This window comes from Athene noctua, chromosome 2 (assembly GCF_965140245.1).
Source record: "Athene noctua chromosome 2, bAthNoc1.hap1.1, whole genome shotgun sequence".
NCBI lineage: Eukaryota > Metazoa > Chordata > Aves > Strigiformes > Strigidae > Athene > Athene noctua.
This window is the reverse complement of record NC_134038.1, coordinates 163,919,301-163,939,132: the sequence shown is the minus strand read 5'-3', so window position 1 is coordinate 163,939,132 and position 19,832 is coordinate 163,919,301. Positions and strand designations below refer to the sequence as shown.

The 19,832-nt window shown below is 38.6% G+C and overlaps 1 protein-coding gene across 6 annotated transcripts in view; it reads left to right on the top strand.

The window, feature by feature from the left end:
* GOLGA4 (golgin A4) overlaps window positions 1–19,832 on the top strand; it is a 64,097-nt gene that overhangs the window by 24,724 nt on the left and 19,541 nt on the right. For 4 of the 6 annotated variants that reach the window (XM_074900953.1, XM_074900951.1, XM_074900948.1 and 1 more), the window contains 9 exons: window positions 1,559–1,657; window positions 2,172–2,310; window positions 3,723–3,910; window positions 4,907–4,990; window positions 5,851–5,998; window positions 11,554–11,732; window positions 12,810–12,941; window positions 13,944–14,099; window positions 14,964–19,246. In XM_074900953.1, the coding sequence (XP_074757054.1) occupies window positions 1,559–1,657; window positions 2,172–2,310; window positions 3,723–3,910; window positions 4,907–4,990; window positions 5,851–5,998; window positions 11,554–11,732; window positions 12,810–12,941; window positions 13,944–14,099; window positions 14,964–19,246 (5,408 nt within the window). Of the gene's footprint in view, window positions 1–1,558; window positions 1,658–2,171; window positions 2,311–3,722; window positions 3,911–4,906; window positions 4,991–5,850; window positions 5,999–8,168; window positions 8,282–11,553; window positions 11,733–12,809; window positions 12,942–13,943; window positions 14,100–14,963; window positions 19,247–19,832 lie in introns of those variants that run through there. The other 2 variants (XM_074900949.1, XM_074900954.1) reach the window with 2 other exon arrangements.

Genomic DNA, 19,832 nt, shown 5'->3' with positions numbered 1-19,832 from the left:
TCTTCTCTGAGACCAAGCTGACAGTGTGAAATAGTCCCTGGCTGTCAACGTGTCTTTTGCTTACCTTAGTTTTCTCTTGTTAAGAATAATTCCTCAGCAGCAGTCTTCAGAGTTCTCCTTGTCAGACAAGGATCAGAAGGGACTTGGGGACTCAAAAAGACTATTTCGATGTTGATTTCAGTAAAACTCTTTGTCACTTGTTGTTGCACTGAGCTGCTTTCCTTGGCTTGGACGGAATTGCTTCTAAAGCTCAGAAGCGCAAGGCAGAAGCGTGATCAGTAGCTGTTGAGACCCTGAGGCAAGGCATGGTTACAAAGTGGATATAGTTGCTTGGGCAGAGAGAGGAATAGTTTTCCCGGTGACAGCTCCCAGCACTGTCCTGCCTGCGTGGCTGGGCAGGCTCAGCTCACACGGCTGCGGATCTCAGAGCTGGTATCAGGCTCTGCTCTGGCAGCCGGGATTCAGGGCTGAAGGTAAGGGGTAGGCAGCAAGATGGATAAAAGCAAGATCTGCAGTTAGAGGAAAGCAATGCAGGAAGCATTTAGTGCCCTGTGTTTTGTCTCCTGTTTGCTTTTTCATGCTTTCTGTCGTCCTTTATCTTTTCCTGGCTCACAGAAGCCACGTTTACGGGTGCCGCTTGCTTTATACAAGCGATCTGTGCAGAATAATGGTCGTAGAAGCATTCATTTCCTGGGTAAATCACTGGGAAGATATATATGGATGAAGTAAATATTGAAGGAAAAAAAAAAAGAATACAAGTTTGGGAAATTGTTTACAGTGCGTGCATGAAATGTGTCTGGTTCCCATTCTCTCAATAAGGAGTTAGATGTGAATCAATTTAAATACATTTCTTTTCTATTAGAGCAGTAAGTATTTAAAGGAACTGAAATATTTAAACTTTAAAAGCACAGGAAGGAAATAGAAGAAACCTCCCTACGGCAGTATTTTATGATTACACAGATCCTAGTAATGCGTTTAGGTAACGTCGAGGAAGTTTCTAAAGGTGTTCAGCCAAATGAATGCAACTAAGCAGCAAGTAAAGCCACATAGTTCAGTTCTTTGGCATCCCCTGACTTGCTGATTTGAGACCCCTTTGAGGGATGAAAAAGCCAACTTTCTGCTCCTCTAAGTGCCATATGTCCTATTAGAGTGCTAGCCTGTTGGAGGAGCATGAGAGACACTGACATTTCTGCTGTTTCAGTTGACTTAATCTGGTGGCTAAATGAAGAACCGAGTTTACTGAAGTGCAGTCTTCAACTTCCAGAAGGGTTTTTGGGAGCAGGCATGAAGCGATCCCTACACAAACTTGTGTTTTAGAACAAAAGAATTCTGGATAATTCTGCATTAGATCTAGACTCTTGCTGGTTTAATGCTAGTGTTATAATGGGATGTTCTTATGTGGTGTGGAATGTTGTATAGTAAAAGAAATACCCACTTTGTGGTTGTATTCTAGGGTCACAACTGTGAAGAGGCATTTCTAATATTTCATAGTATTTTGATAAACCTTTCAAATTCCCATGTTAGTTTCATTTGAGATGTGTTTGTTTATGATTCTCAGGAGCTCCAGATGAATCAACAAGCAAGGAAACATCTCCAAGAGGAATTTGATGCTTCCTTAGAAGAAAAGGATCAACTTATTAGTGTCCTGCAAACTCAGGTGAGATACCTTACCCAACAGATGTGCTTTAAAACTGCTCTTCCTACTTTTTTTTTTTTCTTTAAATTACATATTTCCTATCATGCATGTCCATGTCTTTTTATAATTGCTGCGATGTTGTTGAGCTTCTTGAGAATTTATGTTTATCTAGAAAATAAATGCATCTTCGTGGTAGAGGATACCCTTGCACGATCTCACTCGTGTTAAATGTGATTGTTTGATATGTGCTTACATTGTATTGTCTTTGTTATCAAGAACATAACATTGGCAGATGTTTGAGTTTGGCAAAATTTATGTGTTTCGCTTAATTGGTCTTTTTTTCCCCACTCATATTGAAACTATTTTTGTGAATTGTAAACAATTCTGATTTTTGAAATGCTACAAAAATTCAGCCAGATTTTTCCTTTCTCTACTCGCTGATACCAATTTATTTAACTCTCTCTAGTTCTGAAGAGGAAAACATGATCTACTTAGAATCCTTGGGTTTTTCTAACAAAAAGAACATTTTATTTAGGTATCATTGCTGAAACAGACGTTACAGAATGGTCAGATACGCACTGAACTGCCTGACTCGACTGTCCCATCTAAACGACAAGTTCAAAGTCCAACAAAAGAAGTCGGCACAGAAACTCCTGTGGAACCAGGAAGCAATGGTAGGTATTGCAGCTTTTTGAAGAGATGTTGAATTTTGGGAAAGAAGCCTGCTGTTATTGATGATGGAGTAACAATACTTAGGGCTGAACATGTCATAGTAAGGATATATTTCCTGGAAGGAGACAGTTGTTTTGAAAAGAGCGTGGCAGCTAGAGGACAGGATAACCCTTGAAAGAGACTAAATTTTCATGAGAATTCAAGTCTGATGCGTCTTGCCTTTGTCAGAAATGACGACAGTATTGTAATTATTGCATTTGATGGAAGGGGTTTTTACTCTTGCCACTCAATATGATTAAGAGATTCTGTCCCCCATAAGCAAGGACCTGTGCCTGGAGTTCAGAGAGGACACCAGTTGCCAGACTTTCTCTTTTTTTCCACACACACCGACTACTCCTCCCCTCCCCAGGAAAAAGTAAAAGCAAAGATCAATTTTGATATTCATGCTGTTGAGTAATCTAAGGGTTCCCTCACACCAGGAGGTTATTGGAGTTACGGGACTCCCAGTATTGTGTCTATTTGATTACTGAGCAAGGGACATTATAATGCTGATACATAATGAATGTGTCATTGGCATCCTGCATAGAAAGACAGGGACAGAGGTGAACATGCATCTTTCAGTTATCTTTGTTCAGCATCTGCCATGATTTTTGTACGTTAGGATGATACGAAGGCTCAGATCAGAGATTTTCTGTCATGTCTTTTGTAGTGCTTAGGAAAGAAATTTAAGTATCCGGGCCCTGAGAATCAGGGTTCAGGACGTTTCCCGTGCGGGAGTGTGCTTCTGGACTATAGCATGTAAGACTTATGGTGATGAACTGAACCTCTGAATTTGTCTGTCCTGTTTTCGTGACAAGTACTGGTACAGACTCGAGAGCATCAGAGGGGAACACAGAGTAAAATATTGCCCACTGTGCTGGTTACGCAGGGAGGAGTACAGCTTGGAAAGGTGCTAAATGTGGCCTTAATCCTGCCCAGTGTGGTACTGCCAACCTGGGTATTTTAGAATTAATGTCATACCTAGCCCTGGGAAAGCAGGAATCTGTGTGCTTGGCACTTGAGAGATGTGATTTGCTTTGCTTTGCATTTTTTCCTGTCTGTGAATATTCTGTTAGTAGCAGCAGGCAGGTTTCTAAATCATAATGAGTTTTTAATTGCATAGAAAACCTTGTTGAATAATAGTTTGTTTTGGAAGCTTGTATAGTAACTAGGGTTTTGTGAATTAATTTGGGGTGAAAGACTTCATTTACTGTTCTCTGTGTGGCATGTTTCTGGCAGTTACAGTAGGCACTAGGAAGTTTTGCAGATTTTGCACAACTTTCTTTAGAGACGGGAGTGTTGTCCACAGTGTGAATGATGAATGCAGATCTACGTTTTGGAAAAGGTACGATAATGTTGGTGTGTTGTCTTGTAGAGGGTAATGAAGATTCAGTTAAAACACTGGAAACTCTTAGTCAGAGGGTGAAGCACCAAGAGAACTTGCTGCAACGTTGCAAGGAGGCGATTCAGTCACATAAGGAGCGCTGCGCCCAGTTAACCAACGAGAAAGAGGCACTTCAAGAGCAGTTAGAAGAGAGGCTTCAGGAACTGGAGAAAATGAAGGTATGGAAAATGCCCTTAACTTTATGGGTAGCTACTAAAACTCAGTAAGAAGTCCAGTATTTCCAAACTTTATCAGTAGGGCAGACCATTAAACAAGAAACTGTCCATGTACTTTTTTGGAGTTAAAGGTGCAAAACTTGCCTGGATTGAACACATTCAGCAATTGCTCAAAGCTCTCAAGAAGGGTGTGAAACCTTACTATATGAATAACTGTCAAAATGGGATCAGAAATAAAGTAGTTGCGGGACGCTGGGGTGAGGAAAAGACTGCCCTACCACAAGACAGGAGGTAAAGGGAGAAAAGTGGAGCAGAGCTAAACCTTGAAGACGTGGTGGAAGAAGCATCAGTTATGTAAACGATCAGAAACACAGGTAGGGCAGTGGAGATAACATAAGTGCAGTCCCAAAGCTCAATTAATATTTTGCTCAATTTTCCTTTTAAGGCCATTCATGCCGAGTGTCGAGTAAAAGTAAGGTGACTGCTGAGTAACAGAAGCATGAAAACGGGAAAGTGTAGCTGTACTCCAGTTCTGGAGATCAGCTTCTCTTCTCTGTCTTGGTCTCTCCGAGCGCTAGCCCGCTTTGAAAGAGCTCTGAAAATCTCTAGGATTTTAAAGAACCTTTCTAGAACAAGACCAGTGGTGAGCAATGAAGTTACATTGCTGAGATCCTCTTGTAAACGGAGATGCAGGTAATAGAGCCTTAGGGGCGTTTCTTGCCCATTTGACTGCAGCAGGTCTGGCATGCATGGGAGAACTGTGGAGGCTGTAACAAAGCCTTCAGATACCTGAATTGTTATGGAAGCCAGGAGGCAGCCTAGCACTGGGAGATTTAAAAGTGATTTCCACATGCCTAGTTTAATTTCCCTGGATTCTATTCTGTGCTCTTCCTGCAAGGCACAGTGCAGGGTAAGAGCTAACCTAAGCTGTTTGTCAGAAGAAGGTCTTTTCTTACAGATGGCAGTGTTTTAAACTTGTGGTTGCGGTCTTTTTTTTAGGACCTTCAAATGGCTGAGAAGACTAAACTGATTACGCAGCTGCGTGATGCAAAGAATTTGATTGAGCAGCTAGAACAAGACAAGGTAAGCAAAAAATTTTCATTAAACTATGTGTAGTTTTTGAAGATGATTATTTAAAACTCAAAATACGTGGCTTCCTGGTATTGGAAGCTGTTCTTAGTCATCTGATGTGGTTTGGTTTATGTTTTAACAAGCAAATAATTTAAGCTACCCAAGAATTTTATTGTATAAATACCTTAGGGTAATTGTCCGTTGGGTTATACTTAATACTGCAAGATGATGTTATTTAGGATGCAACAGTTATGCTGAACACACTCCTCAATGCCAGCTTTAAATAAACCAACCAACCACACCTAAAAAAAACCCAAAACCCAAAACCCCACACTAATAAAGATGAGTTACCATGTAAATGAATTTAAAAATGACTGAAGAAGGAACAGTAACTAGTTTCTTAGGAATATGAAGAGTTTCTCAGGTTTTTGTTCCTTCAGGTTGTTTTTTTTATCACAGTCTTGGTACTTGGAGTAACTTCTAGTGGCCTAATAAGTAACATGACTAACAGTCATTATATGTGCCTGCCTAAGGAGAAGCACACACACTACAATGCTTTTGGTTTGTTTACAGAATGCCTATTTCAGAGAAAAGTATCTGTAGCACAAGGAGGAAGTTTTCTGATGGTCTTTAGTTGCTGAAAGAGTTCTTTTCACCGCTAGATAAATTCTGTCTACTCTTCAAAATAATCCCTATTATCTTCTTTCTGTTATCATTTTCTGTTTTCTGACATAGAAGAACACCATCATCTCTGGTCTAGTAGTAAAAGACTAAAGTTTATTCCTGACAGGGATTGTGTCCTGGCTTGAAATTGTTTCAGGTATATATTTCATTTATTTGCTAGCTTTTTATCACAAGGACCTTTTCCATAGGGCATGGTAATCGCAGAGACAAAGCGACAAATGCATGAAACACTGGAAATGAAGGAGGAGGAGATAGCCCAGCTGCGTGCTCAGATCAAACAAATAATTACCAAAGGAGAAGAATTAAAAGAACAGAAAGAAAAATCTGAAAGAGCTGGTAAGAAATTCTGGAGATTATTAGCTTTCACATTTAAACATGAGGAAGCTTCAGCGTGGTCTTCTTGCACTCTTTCATCTGTTGTTGTTTGCAATGGATATTAGGAGATGCTCTTTTTCCTACTGTTCTACATATCGCCCTGGCTAGCCTCATTATTAACTTCACCTCAGGTCAAGAGAGTGTAGGGGTTGGTTTGTCTCTGTTATCAATTCCACTGGAGTTAGGAGGGAAACTGCTGAGGGGCAGCTGTACTTTCCCATTTGTAGGAGAAAAGATTGATAGTTATGTGCTGGTATAACTTCAGGAGGGAAATTTGCACCTATCCATAAATTATGAGTATAATGCCACAAGTATTTTACATAGCAAGCACAGCAGTGAGTGTATAAGAGCTTGGGAAGAAGTAGAAGTAAGAGGATGTGTTACAACCATAATAAGTATTTTCTTTCACTAATAACAATGGAAGCCTATCTGATTACTTTTGAGTGAAGCAGCAACGATGATTCCTTTTGCTTCAGGCTTGGAACCTAGCAGTTACGTCACTATGACATGCTGTAGTTAGCTTTTGATGGACATTAGGTAATGGTATATGTGCTTGCATTTCTCCTTTGCTTGAAACGAAATTAATAGTCAATCCACCTCACCTTCATTTTTTAAAAGAGTGAAATTGCTTTGCACTATGTCTATCAAAATTCTTTTAGAAGAATTTATTTTGCTGTCATAAGCATCCAATTCTTTTGGCAGAAGCTCAGATGTGGTTAGTTTGCTTAAAACTAGGCATATTTTCTTTCTCTAAAAAACAATGTTAAGTTCAAACAATGTATTTCATAGGGGTTTATTTTAAATCTAGGTAGGTTCAGGCTAGAACTTTCAGTTTTAAATATTAGTTTGGGTAGGTCATTCTTCCGTAAGACAGAAGAGCAGCCTGAACGTCCATCTTGTGAAAGTAACAAGCATTTTGATTAGGTGCCCTTCTACCCCTTCAGGTTGCATGTGTCTTTTTAGCTCTGAAAATTCATACTTCGCAAGTCAGTTCTGCTAAAGTTGGAATTTGTTCTGTTCTTGGAGACTAGGAAACTTTTCTTCACGATGAAAAAAAAAAAAAAGCTGAGGAATATTTTAATAGTTGTGTAGATATGAAGTTATTGTCATAGTTGTTTGAAACACAGCATTTTTTGAAGCAGTAGAAAAATCTTAATTATGAACTAATATCTACACACTATGGTTAATAATTTCCTCAGGTTTGCATAGCCAGAAGGTGAAAATGGGTTAGAGATGATGCTCTAGATACCTGGGAAACAACTATTTTAGTGAGAAGTAATTTCACTTACGAATAAGTGCACTTTTTTTAGGGAGAGATTTGTGTGTTAAATATTTTCTCTTTTAAATAAAATTTTAAAGTACTTTTCGGTAGATTTTATGGTGCATAAGCATGCACCTTATCTTTGAGTGCATTTATTTCTGTACTTCATTATACATGCATATATAAATGTTGAAATCCTTGGAAAATTAGTTAATCCTGCTTCTAAGATAGGCAGAATTTTAAGGTGACCTTTATTAGGTTTTCCTATTACTTCCTTGGCTTTATGCATTACAAAAATGTTGTAACGTACAATGCAAGTGTAGTTCAGTACAGTTGAACTAAATTGTTCAGGCATTTGAGAAAACCACCATTGACATTGGGAGAGCATAAAATTACTTTTAGGTCACAACCTTTGAGTTGTACCAGTTTTAAGAATTTGTCAGTTTCATATATTTGAGATGAACATGTTTCAGGTTCTGTTTCTTGGACAGTTAATGTGAGATGATTTTAAATTCTATATCATTACTTAGTGAAGAATTGACTTCATGGAATATTGCATTTGTAGAAGTGTTAATTGCATTTATGTTACGGCAAAATAAGGATAAACAAATACACTGTAAATTTATTTTCATAGTGCTATATTGTAGGCTAAAAAATGGTATAATTTTCCACTTCATGTTTTTAACTTGCCTAGAGTTACATGTCTGGCTTTTTTTTGCTGTAATTCAGTGACTTTATTGAAATGCTCCAGTGCTTTAATGTTAATGCATTTTTGTGTACTGAAATAGTGAAAAGATATGTATGCTTATTTTGTGCATGTTGTGTAAACTGTAACTTGGTTTCCCCCAGTTGAAGTTCATTATTTTTTGTAGTTAGAGATACATTATGTTGAAATCTCACACAGCATCTTGTTTTTGTGCATCCACACATGCCAATAAGTGAATCATGGTGCCTTTCCCAAGCCTTGTATGAACAGGACTGGGGTAAGGGCTATTTTTTCTTACATCACACCTTGGGTGCTTGAACTGGATTCTAAAAAGTAAATTCTGTGCTTCTCAGGCACTTTTACTTGAAGTAACTGCCACTGATCTTTTTTTTCTAACTTTGCAGTATATATCAAGTACTTATATTTTAATTCAACAAGTGTATTTGTAGTATTTGTAAATTGGCTGGTAAACTGTTTCTCCTGAAACTACTTGGCATAAGTCCTTTCTGACTTCTCAGGATGCAGATTATTGACTTGCTTAGAATTTTCTGTACAGCAATCAAAGAAAATCTTTAGAAAGCAAATTCATTTTGCTTTGCTTTGGCATTCTTTGTAGGTGACATTTTCTTTTGTGAGCTGAATTAACGTATGCTTTGCACCTTGCTGCAGAGAAACAAGAAGCTTGCACTGTGCATTTGAAATCCTGCCTAGGTGCACACATCAACTATAGGAAACTAATGCAACCTTGGTTTCTCAGATATTTGACAAGGTGTCTACTCTGAGCCTTCAGTAAGGAAACGTAAAAATCCCTCCTTTGGCGTCCTGTTGAGTGCTTTCTTCACAGTTTTCAGCAGTAGATGGCACTGTAGTTGAAGATACCACGTCTGGTCGGGAGAGAAAGCAAGAAGCCTTTTACAGCAGGGACTGGCATGACAGTGGGTAGGAAAGGCAAGGCGAAGGGAACTGAGACGGGTGCTTCGGAGTAGCCCAGCAAAGCAGTCAACTCTCTAGCACGTTTTGTAAACATCAGTTTTGCAACCTTGCTCTTCTTAAACTCGGCTCTGTGTCACTTATATACTGCACGTGAAGGTTTCCTGTTTGTCTGGCTTGGTCACAGGAATAGGATTTTTCAAGACTCACCTGAGACTGCTGGTGTGCTTCTTACTGTTTCTGATTTGCCACCGTGCCTTTGTGAGACTTGGCTTAACCAGTGCCTTGGTTAAAAGATCTTCCCTCGACAGTAGCCCCGCTGGTTGGGGAAGAACACAGGCAGGGCCTTTACTCTTTGCATTCAGAATAGACGTATTTGGATAAAACCGTGGACTTTTATTCCAGGCTTTTACTGACCGTACAATTAAAATCTCCCATAGATGAAAAAAGTAGTAACAGTAGTAATTTAGACAATGTCCTGTCTACTTGATGACAGTTTACCCGTCAGCTGGTTTGAAACTCGGTTGTGTCATGCTGCACTAGAATTAACGACTTTGAATAAAAATGTCCTGTTTTGCTGAAGTGCTGTAAGTGCCTGAGATGCATAGAATTTAACTTTTAGAGAGCTAAGTGTGGTTCTGTGAAGTGTTGCTCCTTTCTGCTTTCATTCCCCCTTGTCGTTTTATCCATCGGCTTTTGTCTAGCTCTTGTATTGGCACCCTGCTTGTGATGGTGGCGATGCAGCTGTAGTACTGCGTGTTGCTCAGCTCCTACAGATCAGTAGTCAGTCCTAGTGTGAACCTGGATCTCTCTGATGGATTTGTGGGCTGTGGCAAACGCATGCTCCTTCTTTTTGCAGAAGAAGCGGGTTTCTCAAATGAAAATAAAGTATATGTTGCTGAGAAGAATCAGAAAATGTCTATTAGAAAAGTGAAATAACTTCATCTTTTACTTGCAGGCTTGATTTTCAAGCGCTACTCAGTAATGGTCTATAGTCTTGGTTTTTTGGTTTTGTTCTTTTTTGTTAAAGGCGTTTATGACGCTGTGATACTGAGGGACTTGGCCGATTTTGCTGGCTGTACTTGCTTTTGTCAGGGGTGAGAGAAGCATCAGGGAAGTTGGTGCCATTCTCCAAAAACAACTCGTGCAGGCTGTGTTCATAACACAGTTGTGCCTGGGGTGGCCAGCGGGGAGAACTTGAGTCCTGGGGGTCCCAGGTGGCAAATGCCTTGGTGGAGACTGTGAAGAACTGTGCTTGGAAAGCAAGGAGCTGTAAGCCTCGTGCATGCTTGCGTTATGTTTTAGATTGGTTTGCTGCTTGAAATAATCTCTAGTGCTCCTTATTTTTTGTAATGAACTCTAGTATTTATTAGTTAGGTAGAACTGGGAGTGAAAAAGTGGATACAATGATGGCCTTTGGTATTGCCAGGGTCAGTAACAGCCCTGTTTTGCTCTAAAACATGATCGTTGCTGTGAGTAGTCCTTCCTCAGAAAATAGGAGAAAATTCTGGCAAAGGTCAGAATTTGGGTGAATGCAATTTTATGGAATTAAGTTGCTTGGAAACATACTTGCAGTATTGCTTCAGAAGTGTAGATTGTGGTTAAAAGCTTCAGTTTTGAATATTATCAGAAGATGTGGAATGGAAATTATTATTCCCTCCTCAAACTTGCACCTGAAAGTTACTAAAGATAGTTTCAAAAAACCAAGGATTACAAAAATTGCTGTGTAAGCCTACCAAATCATGGTGAATCAAGGAAACTAGAAATCTGTGTGTCTGTTATGATTTCCTTTTGGGGATAGAACTAAGTGGTAGAAAGCTTAACATGCTGAGTAACACTTCAAAGCCTATTTTGTTTGCTCCCAGAATAGTATCCAAGTCATCCTCCAGGGTATAGTAAAATAATATACTTCTAGGGGGTTTGTGCTCTGATAAATTACAGTCTTGATATTGGCACTGTGATTTTGAGTTTTATTGAGTTTGGCCACAGTTGTTCTATGGAGCAAATTTAAGCATAGAGTACTCTGAACTTTCCTTAGAAAATCAGGGCTTTTCCACATTCACAATCTATTCAGGAGAAGAGATTTCCCTAAGAGTGATTAAATTCTAGTCTTGTGTACTTCCGTATAGATTCTGCCAAAAGTTTCAGTGAGGAACTCCGATACTGGTATTCAGTAATACTAGTAATAAAAAAACAGCTCACAACACAGGAATTTATTTTTATATCTAAATGATCATCTGTGAAGTATGTTAGAATACTTCTCCTTAGCATGGAAAGAAGCTGTGGAATTACTGGTTCTGATTTGTAAATTAAAATGTGTTTCAGCAGATTTGTGCATCTTAGCAAACATAAATAAATTTTATCACTGCAGCTTTGGTGTTCTTTTGAAACACTTTATAGACATTGAGGTTTTCTGGGAGCAAGTCTTAGGTGAATGTGTTGGAACATGTTCACAGCCATTTGTCAATTCTCTTTCCTTTCTACATGTAAACCCATGTAAATTCTTGATGGCCTCCTAAGTTCATTCTTCAGTTCCTTGTGTAATTTACAGTTACTATCTGCTCTTCTATCAAGGGACATAGATATTTTTTTACTATCATGTACTTTTTTTCTTTGCAGCTTTTGAAGAGCTTGAGAGGGCTCTGAGTCTTGCCCAAAAGACAGAGGAATCCCAGAAGAAATTGCAGGCAGAAATGGATAAAAAAATCAAAGCAGTAGAAAAGGCAAGTGAGGAAGAGAGGGTAAATCTTCAGCGGGAGTTAACCAGAGTGAAACAAGAGGTGGTTGAGATTATGAAGGTAAAAGCTGAGACTCACCCTGTATTATTGGCTTTTAATCTAATATTCAAATACAATTAAACTATAGTTGCAAAATACATTAGTATAACATCACATAACATTACAAAATTTTTCTGATTTAATAAGTTCTATAGAAATTAATTTATAGGGTTAAAGATTTACTTGAGACAGAATAGAAAACTCCCCATATAGATTTTTTTTCTTTCTCTGACAGTTCAAAATCAGTACATTAGAGGCATATAAAAATGAACAGTATGGCTCCTTGTTTCACTGTATTTAATAAAATTATTTGCTACACGTACACTTGAGACTTCAAAGGAAGTCAAGAAGAAGAAATTAATGGTGGTCAGCTTGAACATCTCCACCAGGATTTTTGGGTTTAATACTAAGAACTTCTAACGATTATCCTAGCCCAGTATGTGTAAACATTTAAAAAATTATTGCCAAATGTTTGTTAAGTTAAGAATCGCTAAACTTTGCTTCATTTGGTGTATTCAGGTAGACATTGCAGAAGGTACTGCATGTGCCTTGCAAAGCTGTAAATGAAAACACCTGTAAATGACAGTTCTTGTGTTGGCATTTGTGATGTTAGTAATTTTTCTAAGAGAATACACTGATGCTTTAGGGGGAGAACTTCCTTGCATTACATTATTCTTAAATAAAGCATGTTCATAGATTGTAGATAGCTGGCTACATAGGGTATCATCACTTGACTTTCTGGCACGTGAAATAACAAGAATGCCGGGAAAGCTAGAGACAGAAGTTCCTTTTCCAATTTATGATCACATTTGCACTGACACTGAAAACACACAAGTTCACCTTGGTAGATGAGTCTTTAGAAGATCTGGTGTTTCCTTTGGTAGAGCTGTGAAAGACTTGAGAAGGAAGATGGACAACTTCAAGCTTGAAAATAGCCCCTGTCAGGGCTCAGTAGGAAGCGTTCAAGTGACTGATACTCAAAGGCAGCAAAGAGATGGTTCCGGTTTCCTCTCTCTGTTGCACTGCTTTTCTTCATGAGAAATAATACAAAGTGTTATTGAATATGAATGTGACATTTTTTTTCTGACTGATTGACAGAAGTCTTCAGAGGAGCGTGTTGCTGAACTAGAAAAATGCCACAAAAAAGAAATGGCTGCCAAAGATCGGGAGCTAAATGAGAGGTTACAGGCCCAAGAAAAGGCATTCCAGGGCAAGATGAAGGCAGCTCTTGTGAGTATCCCTGCAATGTGTAGAAAGGTGTTTCTCTGAGTGTGAGGTGGAACTAGAAGTCTTAATCTGACCCTGTTCTGTAGCGAGAGTCCTTCTGCTCTCAGAGATACAAAGCGTCCTCCAAAAGTCAAAGAGGTCAGACAGCCTCTTCAGCAGCATGAAGGGAAAGGAGCTGTGGTGATACAGACTGAATAATGACAGTTAATGACTCTCACTGCTCACTAACAGCTGCATCTTGTGGGAAAGACTTATTTTTAAAACTCCTTTTGTTAAAAGACATTTTTTAAAAATTTCTTCCTCTGGATCATTGGCGATTAGCCAGAGCAACTAGAGTAGAAGAGGTTCAAAGAATGAGGCTGTTACTTGAAAAGTGTTGGTATCGTTGTGGCCGATGGTGCTGTATTATGTGAGCAGGGTTAACTCTTCATAGTGTTTGACCTCAGAAAAGAATTTCCTTCCAGGCCAGGCTGGGAGGAATCACTGGATTCTTTGTTCTTTTTCATAAGCTGTAATCCACTTTAGATCATGTAATTTTACCTAACAAATAGTAGATTCTCTTTTGTGCTCCTCCGTGATGGCTGGTGAGTAGGACTGAGGGACTTTGACAGTCTCTTCCTGACTATTTTTTTTGCCTACCTATTTCTCAGGTTATTTTTTAATTATAAGGACTAGAAGATTGAAAATAATTTAGCAATGGAAGCAAGTGAGAACAGACCTTTAGTCCTCTAAGGTGTTACTCTCAATCATGCTAAACAAAACAAAATGGAAGGCTGGATTGCATTAGGTTTTTCATAGAAAGGCGAATGGTCCCCAAGAAGAGAAAATGGAAGTGATTTATAACGGTTTTGTTTACACAGACGAAATACAAACTCTGTGCTTGTGGTGAAAATACCGGTGTGCCTAGTGTATGACTCCTATTAACTTGTTTGTAAATATTCAATTCTGCTGTTTTTGGAGGTGTGATGACTGTATTTATTGTTTTAATCATAATTTTTGATACAGGAAAGAAATCAGAGTGAGTGTTTAAAAGCCCTTCAAGAACAAGAGCAGCAAGGGTCCCTAGCTTTAGAAGAATTAGAGCTGCAGAAGAAAGCAATACAGTCAGAGTGTGACAAGAAGGTTCAGAGGATGCATCAAGAAGTTGAGACTTCTAGAACTGTGAGTAAAGATTCCAAAGGGGTAGATGTTTACAGGAATTCCTTTTAGTATATATTCTAAGTGTGACAGTTTACAGATACTGTGGATTTGTTGCGATTGGGTTGTTTTAATGTCACAGTGTTTAAAAAACACACATCTGCATTCACTTTCTATCATGGCATGATACATTAATTTGTATCCCTCTGCATAATTTTTATGTATGTTCTACAGGAGAGTTAAACTTCAAACTGTTTAACTCCTGGGTACTGCTAGCGTACACACACTTACAAAGATCCTTGAGTAAATAAGAAAATGTGCTTAAATTTTTGAAGTGTCCCGTGCTTTATGTAATGGGTCAGATTGCATTATCTGCCAATGCAAGTTTGTACGTTATTCCGCCACTCCCTAATATTAGTTTGAAAGTTTTGCCTATAGAAGCATTTTACCTTGACAGCAGAATTTCCACGAGATGTGTGGAATTAAGATAAATCAGTAGGTGTGTACAAAGCTTGGTAGTACTCGTGTAGACTCCTGATGTCTTTCATCCTATGTGTTGGCACTTTAACTTAATAAGAAAAAATGGATGTGTATCTCATAAATGTCCCAGGAATTTATTTTATTTGTATTAGTTAAATTCTTTCTAAGCTTTTATTGTATGTGTTTTCACCACAAGGAAAGAGAAAACCTTTTATTAAATAACTAACCATAATGGAAGCAAGTCTGAGAAGAAACTAGGTGAATGAAAGGCTGCCTTAAAGAGATAATATTCACTGAAAATAATGGAATAAGTTACTTGTAGTTATGTGAACCTGGTGAGATTTTGAAAAAAGTTGATCTTGCTGCCTTATGAATATTCATATTCTTTTAAAACTTTTTTTCTAACAGAGGATTCTTGAACTGGAAAGCTCTCTTGCAAAGTATTCACAGGCGGACAGAAAGCAATCAGAGGAATTAAGTATTCTGATGGAGTCTGAAAAAAAGCAGCACAATAAGGAAATAAGTGATATAGTTGAAAAACACAAGAATGAACTGGAAAACATGAAACAGCAGCAGGAAAAGCTTTGGACAGAAAAACTTCAAATCTTAAAGCAACAACAAGTAACTGAAATTGAAAAAATGAGAGAGAAACAAGAACAAGAGATAGCTACAATTTTGAAAGAGAAAGAAACAGTTTTCCGTGCACACATAGAAGAGATGAATGAAAAAACATTAGAAAAACTTGATGTGAAACAAACAGAGTTAGAAGCACTGTCTTCTGAGCTATCAGAAGCACTAAAAATTCGTCATGACTTGGAACAAGAGCTCTCTGCATTGAATAGTAAAGTGTGTGAAGCAAGGCAAGAATTGGAAGAAGAGAGGAAAAGGCACAAAGAAGAGGTTGAAGTTATGTCAAAAGAGCATGCAATGTCTATTCAAGGAGTTGAGGAGGTACTCAAAGAGGAACTCAACCAACTCAAGCAGTCATTGGAGGAGAAGGACAGACATCTGGAGGAACTAAAAGCGCATGAACAAAAGTTAAAGGATTCTGCAGAAAGCTCTGAAGCTGAGTTTGTGCAAGTGTCTGCAAAGCTAGAGGAGCTCTCAGAGTCTCTTCGGAGTACGTCTAATGAGCAAGCAAAGATTCATGAAGAGGAATTAGCAAAGCTTCAGCAAAAGCTGAGAGATCTTGAAGGTGAAAAATTACAACTTAGTGAGCAGCTGGAAAGAACTGAATCCCAGTTGAATGATGTCAAGAATGAGTTAGAGGCATCCATCTCTCAGGTACGTGACCTGAAGCAGCATTTGCAACAGCAAAGGAATGAAAATACACGGAAGGAAACCTCTCTAACACAACAGTATGAATGTCAACTGAGGGATCTACAAAGAGAGGCTGACGATACAAAGAGAATTCTAAGTGAGAAGGAAAATGAAATTGAACACGTGAAGTTACAGACCAAGGAAGTGGAAGAGCTTAAACAGAAACTCTTAGCCACAGAGGAGAGAATGAGTGCTTTACAAGGAGAATATGAAAGTAAACTGAAATGTCAGGTTAACGAAATGGAGAAAATGAAGCAGAAATCAGAAGATATGCAGGAAATTTTCAAAAAGAAACTTGCGGAGCAGGAAGCTAAGCTAAAAAAAGAGCTTGAAAACAAGCAATTGGAGTTCAGTCAGAAAGAGAGCGAATTCAATGCTAAAATGTTGGAAATGGCACATGCCGGCACAGCTGGAATCAATGATGCTGTGTCAAAACTAGAATGTAATCACAAAGAGCAGCTGGAGAGTCTTGCTGAGGCTCACAGGAGGGAGTTGGAAGAAATTACCCGGAGTTGGGAGGAGAAACTCCATCAGCAGGTTGAAGAGCTCCAGGAAAAGCATGAAATGGAGCTGCAAGAGAAGGAGCAGGAAGTTGGAGACCTGAAAGAGAAACTTGCCACCTGCAGTGCTGAGAAGGAGGGCTCCAGAGCAGAAATAACCCGACTGAAGGGAGAGCAGGTGACAAGGGAGGAGTCCCTGAAGGAACTGCAAGAACAACTAAGGCAGTCAGTGTCGAAGGTGAATGCTTTGTCAGATAAGGAAAGTGACCTGAAAACACAGTTGAAAAAATTGGAAGGTGATCTTAATCAGGCCCTGAAAGAGCAGTCAGGACTTGAGGAACAGCTCAGTGAGCAGAAAGCAGTTGAAGAAAAGGACAAAGCCAAAATTACCGAGCTGGCTGATACAGTGAAAATACTTGAAGAGAAACTCCAAAATGTGCAGTCTTCTCAGTATAAAGGTCATGAAAATTATGAGAAAAAAATAGAGGCAATTCAGCTAAAAGAAACTGAGTTTAAAAGGCTTTCAGAAGAACTTGTAGCCCAGTTAGATGCTTGCTGGAAGAACGCTGAAGCTTTATTGCAAACAAAAAGCAATGAATTAATTGAAAAATGTAGTGAAAAAATTGGCACAGTAACATGCAAGATTGCAGATTGTGAGCACCAAACTGCAAAAGTTAAAGAAGCAGTATTACTTAAAATGCGTAAAATTCCTGAACTAGAAGCTCAACTTAGAGAAGTAACAGAGCATCATTCTGCTGCGAGTACTTCTTTGCAAAAGTCAATGCAACAGCTGCAAGAGAAGGATGATTTAATTAGGTCCATGAGAGCTGACATTGAAGGACTTGTAACAGAAAAGGAACGGTTGCAAAAAGAGGGAGGGCATCAGCAGGAAGCAGCATCAGAAAAAGAAACTTGTATAACACAGCTGAGGAAAGAGTTATCTGAAAATATCAATGCTGTCACCTCAATGAGGGAGGAACTCCAGGAAAAAGAATCTGAGATCTCTGCTCTCAACAAAACCATTAGTGACCTTAATGTTAGACTTGAAAGCATGGTAAGTTTAACAGGGAAGGGAACAGCCATGTCTCTGTTAAGCAAGCAACATCAAGAGGATCAGTTGCAGTTGTTAAACCAGGTCCAGGAGTTATCGGCCAGAGTTGAGACGCTGAGTCAAGAAAAAGCATCAGCTCTTCAGCAGGTGGATTGTTGCACGGCCAAGCTGTCCGAGTGGAAGGTGAAAGCACAAGCCAGGTTGACACAAAATCATGATACTGTTAAAGATTTGCAGAGCAAACTTGAATTAAGCAATACTGAAGCCAATAAAAAAGATGAAGAGATAAATAAACTGAAGGAGCAGCTAGCTAAACAAAGCAAGAATCTTGATAGTTTAAAAAGTGAATTGGAACAAAAGCAAACCAGGAGGGAAAAGCAAGAAAGTGAGTTAACCGCAAAGTTAAAAAACCAAGCAGCAAGAATTGCTGAACTAGAAGAACACGTTGCTCAGAAAACTTCAGAAAATGTTTCCTTGATGGAGAAACTTAAAAAGTATAATGAACAAAAAGACACAGAGCAAAAGGAGATAGCTTGGCAACTCCAGCAGGCAGAGAGGGTGGCTTTTGAAAAGGACAATAGATTTAAGGAGGCTGAAGAAAAAGTGCTTAATCTTGAGAAGCAAATAGGTTCACTGAAAGCTGAATTTGAAGCGAAGGAGAGGGAATTTGCTGAAATGAAGTCAGTGATACTTAAAAGCAAAGAGGAAGAGCTGAAAGGATTAGAAGAGAGATTGAATGTAGAGAGCAACACTAAGCTGGCAGATCTGAAAAAGAAGGCAGAACAAAAAATCGTTTCTATTAAAAAGCAATTGCTGTCTCAGATGGAAGAAAAGGAACAGCAATTTAAGCAAGATAGAGAAAATCAGTTAAGAGAATTGGAGCAAAAAGTGCAGGAGAGAGAGGCCAAAATTGAGTCCTTAGAAGAAAAAATAAAGTCAACAAGAGATTCCACAGAATTAGAGAAAGAAATTCTGCTGCAAAAAGTAGAAAGTGTAAAAGCTGCTGTAGAACAAGAAAAAAATAACATGCTTGAGAGTGTCCAACAGACATACAAAGAGAAAATACACGTGTTGCAGAAGGGCTTAACTGAAAAAGATGAATTGTTGCAGAAGTACCAAAAGGAGCAACGAGAGAGCAATGACTCTCATCTAGAACTGCAAACCAGACAAGAAGAGCTCCTTAAAAAACTAGAATGTGTTGAGAAGAGCCATCAGGAGGAGCAGAGTAAGACTGAAAGCCTCAGGAAAGAACTTGAAGAGCAAACCAAAAAATACTCCTTGTTAGCAAATGAGCATGCTCGCTGCAGTGGTGATTTAGCAAGCAGTAGGGAAGAATTAAGAGCTAAAGAGCAAAAACGTCTTGATATGGAGAATGTAATTGGAGATTTCCAGAGAAAAATGCAAGAAAAGGAGGCAGTCAATCAATCTTTAGAACAGAAGATAAAAGAGTTGGAAAATAATCTATTGAAGGAAAATGAAGTGCATAAGGCTGAGATGGAAGATATGAGTTCGAGATATGAAGAAAAGTTAAAAGCTTTACAGCAACAGTTGGATGAAAGAAATGACAGTCTGAAAGCTTTTGAGGAAAACGCTGAAGAAAAGGCTAAATCTGGTTTGGAGCTGCAGAAATTATTAGGTGATATGCAGAACCAGCAGAAGGATTTGCAGACTAAACTGGAAGAGACTGAAAGGGAGAAACAGAAACTACGCAAAGAAGTGAATAATCTTCAAAAAGACTTACGTACTCTGCGAAAGGAACATCAGCAAGAGCTTGACATACTAAAGAAGGAGTCCTTAGAAGAAATGGAGAAGAAAATCAGGTAAACTGTTTGCTCCTGGCCTTGTTGCTGCTTCTTTGCTTTAACCACTAAAATCTCAAGAAGACTCTTATAAGCTCAATTTCTAACAATGAAATAATGACTGGTATTTTTCTGTCATTTTTCTAAAAAGACTTAGAGAAACAGCAAGAAAAATGCTACTTGAAAGTAGCACTTCATGAACACATAAACCACTATTTGAACCATCAGTCAAAAAAGGGGTTTATCTTCTGGCAAAGTAATACCACTTTGGTTTGGTTTAGTGATAGTTGTTTTCAGCATTGCCAGAACATAAAATACAGTTCTCTTTTCCTCAAATGGGAAATAAAGTTTATTAAAACTTAGTATTGAGAGGTTCATGTTCAAATGATATCAAGAAATGTTCATATGTAGCACACAAAAATGTGGTATACTGCTCAGCACTGTCATGATTTCTCCTGGAAGGAATTCCTTAAAAATTCTTTTATGTGGAATGTTCTTTACTTCCAGATCTTCATCTTCCTCAGGTAAAACTCTGTATCTTTTGGAAGGGTTCAGTTCTGGGTTGTTTTTCAAATGAAACACCTCCACCTTCCAGGTGAATTCAATA